At 53.1% G+C, this 7,706-nt stretch overlaps 1 protein-coding gene across 1 annotated transcript; it reads left to right on the plus strand.

The window, feature by feature from the left end:
* Window positions 1-5,908: 5,908 nt before the first annotated feature.
* NCMAP (non-compact myelin associated protein) lies at window positions 5,909-6,771 on the plus strand. Its single transcript, XM_010226377.2, has 3 exons — window positions 5,909-6,030; window positions 6,383-6,467; window positions 6,633-6,771. Exons 1-3 carry the CDS (start codon window positions 5,946-5,948, stop codon window positions 6,769-6,771), a joined length of 309 nt encoding a protein of 102 aa, XP_010224679.2. The 5' UTR covers window positions 5,909-5,945.
* Window positions 6,772-7,706: the final 935 nt, after the last annotated feature.

Here is a 7,706-nt window from a genome sequence, read left to right on the forward strand (position 1 = left end):
TCAATGCAGGTTGATCCATCCCTGCGCCGCTCTCCCGCTTGCTCCGACCTATTTTCCAGCCCTGTAAACGTCGGGTTTTCCCTGAATCCGCCGTGCAGCGCAGTAGGAAAAGCCAGGCTCGTATTTAACGTGAAAAGAAGGAGGCGACAGGGACTGCGGTGCTGCTGCTCATGCCAGGTCTCCAGTGGGAACACAAGTGTCTAGCGGGCACTACTGGGGCCCATGCTGAAGCTGTAGGCAAGTTTGAAGTGATTGCTGCTTTTTTAGTGGGGGAAATTAAATTAAATTGCCTTTTCCTGGTAATTCTCTAACCCCCTGGGAAGCTGTCGCTAAAGGAAGCGCAGCCTCTCGTCAGTAAACGTCACTCTGTGATGCCCTGCACTTGCCAAAGGCTTTGGAGGTGGGATGCGATCCGCCACCTGGAGACCAGGACACAGAGCTGGGACTGTCCCCATGGTCCTCGGGGACCTGCTGGGACCCTGCAGCTCCACGGTGGCTGCAGGTGTCAGCACCAGGAGGACATGGGTGAACGTGGGGCCCTGCAGCCCCATCGGCGCCGTCCCCTCAGCACAGGGGAACGTGCCCATGAGCTCAACACATCTGTGTGTGCTGCAGTTGAGGAAATCTCATAATTTCTGCTTGCAAAGGGGGCGAAGTTGCCAGGCTTCAACACTGCACACAGGTTTCTTTTTTCTGGCATGCAGAAAAAAAATGTCTGGGATGTGAAACCTGAAGAGGTGCTTGCAGCAACGTGGAGATTTGCATTGCTCTGGTAGATGAACAACTGGAATTGCAGCAGATATGGCCCGGTTCCCAGGGAACGTGTTTGCATCATGTGCATTTGTTGCAGGACACTGAACCTCAAAAACACAAGCATGGGGAGACCCGGCTGTCCGTGCACAGGGAGGCACGAGGGGTTCCCCTCCACACCTGTCTGCTCCACCTGACCTGTGGCTCTTGTTCGTTACAGTGGCTCCTTATCTTTCCTTATGGCAAAAAGTGGTGAATCGGGCAGGACCAGGCAACTCACTGCACAGAGGAGCTGGAGCAAAGAGTGAAATGGTGAGAGCTGGGACAGCCGCAGGTGCCGAGCGTCCTGCCGAGCCGCCGGCGCTGCCTTCCCAGGCCCTTCGGTGGAGCTGGGTTGGGATTTGGGATTCCTGGAGCTGCATCGGGATGGGGCTTGGTCGGGACCGACCAGTGGCCTTGGCCTTGCCTGTTGTTAATCACGTGAGAGAGGAGAGGAATTCGGTGGTGGTGACTGTGCTGCTTTTATTGCGAGTCACAGAAGCCGGGAAACGCAGCCAAAATCTATCGTGTTCCTCAGCCTCTCGCTGGGAGAGATGATAGGAAGCATGAATGGGGATCGCAGAGGAGGAAGGCGAGGAATAAAAGCTGCTGGGACGTCTGAGTCATCCGCCTCCCCGCTGGCATGCGCAGCTCCCTGTTCCCACCGCCACCTCCATGGAGCAAAGAAGATGGAAGATGCTGCGATTCCAGGAGCTCCTCTCTCTGGCTCCAAGTGCTCAGTGGTATTTTAGCAGCTCTTTGCCCTTGAGGCAAGTTTCCTGCCTGCCTAAGCGAAGCGCTCAGTGTCTTTGCTGCGTTTTTTTTGCTTAGTGCACGTAACTGGGCCAATGCCTCCGTCGGGAAGGGATGCGAACTGCCCAAACTAGCCCAAAGAGCTCCAGGAGCTTCGGGAAGCTGCCACGGGATCGGCTTCCAGCCCTGCAAGCCGCGGCAGGAGCTCAGCTCCTCGTGCTGATGAACACCCTGCTCTCCCGCCCGCACCACGTGCAGCTCCGGTGAGGAGGAGATGTCAGGCTCAGCGGGCAGCACATCGACGTTGCCAGGCCTGGAAATATATGCTGGAATCTGCCTCCAGCGCCGGTTTTCCCATGCAAGAGGGGAAGTCGTCTCGCCTGGGGCTGGCCGCACACTCCACGTATCCTTCAGGGGGTTTTTCCTTCTGAACCGGCACCGTTTGGGATCTGCCCTCCACGAAGTCAGCCTGGCCTTCCAGCCTCAGCGCTGCCATTCCCATGCAAAGAGCGTGGGGCCTCATTCCGCTGTCCTGCTTGGGACGTTTGTGGGTGGTGGCTGGAGCAAAGCAGATGCCTGGACGGAAGCGCCCCGGTGCAGAGGGGCCGGCAGCGGGGCGGTTTCCGGAGCTGCTCCGGTAAACGGCGCTTTCCGCAAGGTGCGTGGCCGGTTCATCGTTCCCCAAAAGCGCTGCAGAACCCGAAGGCTTTTCAAACGCTGGCGCCTGTTTAAAAACACTGTGCCCAGAGGGAGCCGAGCAGCCCGAGCCGCGGGCCAGAGCCAGCGCTTCCCACGGCTGATCCTGCTGCCGTTGCCTGGAGGAAGAGGATCCACCTGTGGTTCCTTCCCACAAAACGCAGCTTGGCGCCACTTCCCAGCGAGGTTCTGCACCCTGGTGGCACCTGCAAAGCTCTGCTGAGCCTTGCGTTTCTCCCCAGGAACGTGTAAAACTGCAGCGAGTTTTCTGAGGATGCTGACGAGGAGCTGAGTTAACCCGGGAGCAAAGTGGCCTTTTCTCAAATGTTGCGGAGCAGGGTTCACTTTAGCCATGGAGACGGATACGGTCCCCAAGAGCAAGTTGCTTTTATCGGTGGTTCATTTGAGGGGAGCCGCTGAACTAGCTTTGTCTGCTGGAAATGCAGCCTGTGGACCGAGGGATCTATGGTAAACAGAGCCATTTAGCAGCAGAACCCGCCTGAACGAGCGCAGCACATCGAGCTGCACATTCGAACGGGAGCGCAGCAGAGCTTTGGCTCTGCGGCAGTGCAGAAAACGACTCAGGCTGGTCCTGTTCCCTGTCCCGCTCGGCTCTGGCTCGTCCTGTTCCCTGTCCCGCTCAGCTGTGGCTCATCCCGTTCCCTGTCCTGCTCAACTCAGGCTTGTCCTTTTCCCAGTCCTGCTCAGCTCTGGCTCGTCCCGTTCCCTGTCCCGCTCGTCCGCACACAGCCCTGCCCCGGAGGAGCCGCTCGCTGCCGTGCGGGTGCGTTTGTGGGTGCCTTTTGCCTAACAAGGTCCACGTGAACACGTGCGTCTGCCGCCCGGCGAGCTGAGGGTCCTTGGCCCTCTGCAGATAGAGCCTGCGCCGTGCGGACCGACTGTCCCGGGGCTTTTAGCAGGGCTGTCGCTGCGTAAAAGAACTGCCTGGAGTTTAAGCAACTTTCTCTGCCCCAGCAAGGGAAAAAATGCATTTAATGTGCGTTTTAGCAGCAGCTAGGCCTGGAGAGCTCGTGCCAGAAGCTGAGATAAGGGTGTGTGCAAAGGTGCTGCTCCGGGATCAGGCTCCGCGCTCGGCACAGAGCCGCATTGTCCGCCCCGGGCTCCTGCCAGCCGCTCCGAGCACGGATTTTCCCCCTTCCTCCCTCTAGGACCTCATGGCACGTTGTGTTTTTGTTGCTTTTTGAAACTTGCGGTTGGTCCCCAAACCCGGGCGCTGTTCCCACTTCCCATGGCTGGTTGTGCTGCTGCAACGCGGGCCAGGATGGAGCTGGATGGAGCCCATTTGGGCTCCGCACGGTTTGGTGGTTCATGGGGAGTTGAAGCTGAATTTATGACTCTGATACCCGCTTCCTTTGCCTGTGAAAGCCCCATTGACTCCCCTCACCTGGAAAACAGCAGGGAATAATAAAATGCACCAGCTCGAGCTGCTACGGGTTGCTGGAGATTAAACCAAGCAAACCTGGCTATAGAGACCAGGACTCTTGGGCCACCCGGGTCTCCTGCTGAGGCTGCAGCAGAGCCTGAGCCCGGCTGCATTCAGCAAACGGGGGGAGCTCCACGCTCAGGAGGGTGTTTCGCTTCTCTCTGAGATAAGAGCGATTCTGCTGCTTTCAACAAGTGTTAGGTTTTCTGTTTCATACGGTCAGATAGCAAAGGAGGAGTCATTTGTGGAAGAGAGATCCTGGACCAAAATTAATACATATTCCTGCTGGAGAAGCTGTTGGTATCCCGCTGGAGACTGCTTTCTTCTGGGGGGCAAAACACAGATTTTTGGGCATCTTTCTAAGCAGCACCTGCCTTCCCGGGGGGAAGGCATCACTTGAGGTCTGGTTCTTATGGGAGAGCTGAAACCAGCCTCCGTGTGCCCTGTCCCCGGCAGCGCAAGGTGACGGATCGGCTCCGGTCCCGTCTCGCCGCACGTGAACGCGGCCATTCAGCTCCGAGGGCGCCCGCGGAGCGGGAGGCAGGAAGGGTTGCTAAGAGGGGGCATTGCTACCAGCTGCCAAAACAACCCGTACGCCGGAGCTGCCGCCGCGTTTTGAGTGGAAACGTGCCCAAGGGTTGAGTCCGTGGTGATATTTCCAGCTCCGTAATACGGGCATGCAAAAACCCGGAGGGGCGCGCGCGGCCGTCCCCGGCGTGTGTGCACAGAGGGACGTGCGCGCCGTGCGTCATGCAGCAGGAATGTCCCGCGAGGGCCGGACCAAAGTCCACCTCTTCTCCCCGGCTACGTCGCTTTTATTGAGCGCTCTTCGGCGTTCCCGGGTTTCTCTTTCCAAGCAGCGCAGGAGTCGGGATGCAACCCGGGAGGCAGGAGGTTCCCGTGGGATTCACCGGCCTTGGCTGGCCCTTGGGTTCCCCAGCGCCGGGCACAAACCTGCTGGCTCGTGCGATGGGATCGGAGCAGAGGCTTCCCATGGGACACGGGGGACCCCAGGCCGCTTCGCTGGCTCATTGCTTCTCATAAACTCAGTGAACATGCAAATACAGGAGGAAAATTTCAATGTTTTTCTTTTTTTTTTTTTTCGCTTTGCATCTTAGAGTGTTATGACTTGTAGGACAGACTTGTTCTTTTGGAAAACAGGCAGTTTCATGGACAACAACATGTTCTGGTGACAGGTGACTCATAACTCACCTTCACCAGGCTGGCTTGAACTAGACACAAGTTTTCAGGGCCAGGATCCTCCAGAAACCCTGGGTAAAAGCCACGCCGTCAGCTGCAAAGTGCTGCTTTCCCAATCGTTAACCAGATGTTTGAATGCATCTTAGAAAGTCACCTCTGAGACTGCAGTTCTCTTCATTACTGCTTTCTTTCCACTTAATCTCCTGGCTCCTCTGTATCTTGTACCATGCAAAATTAAAGCTATTAGGCACAAGCCACAAATCCACAACATCCCAGAGGAGCACAGAGACACTAGTGCAGTCTTGCTTGATGTGTATGTGTGGGGGAGCCCCTAATGGGGGAACTCGGTTGCAATATCAAGTGTGGCAAAGAATAATTTCATTTAGGGCTGGTAGTTTGTGAGGATTGGCTCTGCAAAGCCAGGAGCTGGAATGGTTTCAGGGCTCTGTTTGAAGTGGTATTCACACCCTCCTCAGACTGAAGGGCTCTTTTAATGGCTAAGGTTGCCGGCCACCTTTAGGAAAACATGGGAAATACTTAAAAATCAGCAAGCACATGGGCTGCTCTTTCTAGAACTAACAGTTTATGCTCCCAAAATGCAGTGACAGGGAGATTTTCAGCTGTCCACGGCAGCCTTGTCCTCTTCCTCCTCTGTAACAGACCTGAGATGACGCTCGAGGTTGCTGCTCTTCCCAGGCTCGCATGTCCTTTCTGCCATGGGCACATTGCCAGGTGTTTTCTGCCTGCGGGGCAACCACTGTTTGCCAGATGACTCCTGGAGCTCTGTTTTATGGGAATCAACTGTGTTTCTTCCATGTTAGACCAACAAATTTGGTTCTATAGAGGAGCTGTTAAACCCTTCTGTGATATAAGCATTTCTTGCCCCTTTAAAGTATTTTAAACACTTTAATTTCAAGTATTATTGTTTGATTTGCTTGCTTTGCTAAGCATCACACTTCCCACAAATGAGAAGCACCTTGTTCTTGAAGCAGGGATTCAGTAATGGGAAAACTTTCCGTTTTTGTGACCCTGTCCTTGGTTCTTCTTCCACAGCTGAGCCAAGATGACGACGGCCGCGCCGCCGCTCAATAACACCCAGTTCCCAGCAAATGTGACCACAAAGAACCAAGAACAAAGTCTCTATCAAAGTAAGAAAAATAACGGGGTGACAAGTTCTTGTTCCTGTGCTCTAATCACCACATCTTGATTAGATCAGTCCAAGCTTCCAGGCACCCCTCGGCTCTTGTATTTGTTGAGTATAAATGACACAAAGAGGTATTTTTGTATCCTCTAGTTGTTTTGTGGCCCCTGAACGCTCTGGGTTTCAGCGTAGCCTTCCCCTTCCCTTCGTGCTCTCCAGTGTCATGTCCCAGTTGTCCCCCTGAATAAGAAATAACAAAGTGCAGCTTTTTAGTGAGGAGCTAGAACTTTGCAAACTTCCAACATCACGATGGCAACTTTTAAAATAAGCCTTTTTTTTCCTTTCTGCTTCCCCGCTAGGTTCTGGGGCAATAGTTGCTGCCATCGTAGTAGGAGTGATTATTATTTTTACAGTGGTTCTGCTCATATTGAAAACCTACAACAGGTAAGTGGCTGAAATTCTTCCTCTGGCATTGGGTTAGACTTGCCCTGACGTTCACTATTTGCTATCCCTGGGATGAAATCCTGCTTTTCCTTCCTCTTCTCACATTCGCCATGGGAGAGGCCACAAATGCCAGCACCGGTGGCACTTTCCTTTTTCCTTTCACAGACACATGAGAGTGAAGCGAGAGCTGGAGCCCAAAAGCACCAAACCCGCCATTCCTCCCGCCTTAGGGCACAAGAGCAGCACGACGCAGCCGCCGCCGGCCACCTTCATCCCTGTGGATATCCACATGCAGAGCAGGTAACTGGGAATACCCATCCCGTCGGCGAGGGAGAAGAGCTGGCAGCCCAACACACTGGACCTGGGAGCCCCCAGCAAAAGCGCTGCCTTTGGAGCAGCGTCGCCCTGATATTTTTGCCTGTACATTGAAATTCGTCCCGTTTTCCCTCCTTGGGAGGAAAAGCAAAAGGCCTGGACTGTTTTTGCATGGCTGAAATGGGTCGGTGAAGGCGTTTGAACCACCAGAAACCAGGCAAAGGGGTTTCTTACGGACATCTGAGCGTGGAATGAGCAAGTGAAGCCCCTTTGCTGGACGGGAAGGGGCACGTTCCTCTCCTGAAGCCCGCCTTGTCCTGCTCAGTTCCATCTTTCTCCTTCCAGCAGAGACTGGGAACAAATAGGAAAAAAACCTGCGACTCTGATTGAACCGGGGTTTGCTAAGACTTATGTGAAGCAAGTCTGGAGTGTATTTTATACACGATGGATAATCTGTGAATTATCAAAACTGTATTTATCTCTATTCATCTTTCCTATTTCTAATAACATATATGTATGGTTTTAGATAAAAAAAAAAGTTACTTTGTGTTTGAAGAATTTTTAAAATGTTTCTATAAACTTGGTAACCTACCAGTGTCCACAAGAATCCTCTTTGTAAGCGTTTTCACTCCGATGCCAATAATTGCTCTAAGTTCATTACTGGAATTCCATTAGAATATTTTGTCTTATACAAAAACTGAGAAGTTCTTGCATTGAAAACATAAAAATGGAAAGGCAGGATGAATCAAATGAAGCTTCATATGGCTCCTTTTTTACAATTCACTTCCTGAAATACTTGTTCTGCAGAGCAAATTAACGTAGGACTATTTTTAGATTTTTTTTTCCTAAAAAAAGTAACTAAAAGTGATGTTGTTTTGCAAAAGTGATTCTTGTGGGCGTAGAGTAATGCAACAAAACAAGAAA

The sequence above is a fragment of the Tinamus guttatus genome, unplaced genomic scaffold (genome assembly GCF_059628265.1).
Source record: "Tinamus guttatus ecotype Peru unplaced genomic scaffold, ASM5962826v1 Tinamus_guttatus_pri_ptg000397l, whole genome shotgun sequence".
In the NCBI taxonomy this organism is placed as follows: Eukaryota; Metazoa; Chordata; class Aves; order Tinamiformes; family Tinamidae; genus Tinamus; species Tinamus guttatus.

What these genes read in the sequence shown, in the direction of transcription:
- NCMAP (XM_010226377.2), top strand. Translation starts at nt 5,946, where the DNA reads ATGACGACGGCCGCGCCGCCGCTCAATAACACCCAGTTCCCAGCAAAT. An exon ending in AGAACAAAGTCTCTATCAAA is followed by an intron (nt 6,031 to 6,382) that starts GTAAGAAAAATA and finishes CTTCCCCGCTAG; the next exon opens with GTTCTGGGGCAATAGTTGCT. An exon ending in ATATTGAAAACCTACAACAG is followed by an intron (nt 6,468 to 6,632) that starts GTAAGTGGCTGA and finishes TTCCTTTCACAG; the next exon opens with ACACATGAGAGTGAAGCGAG.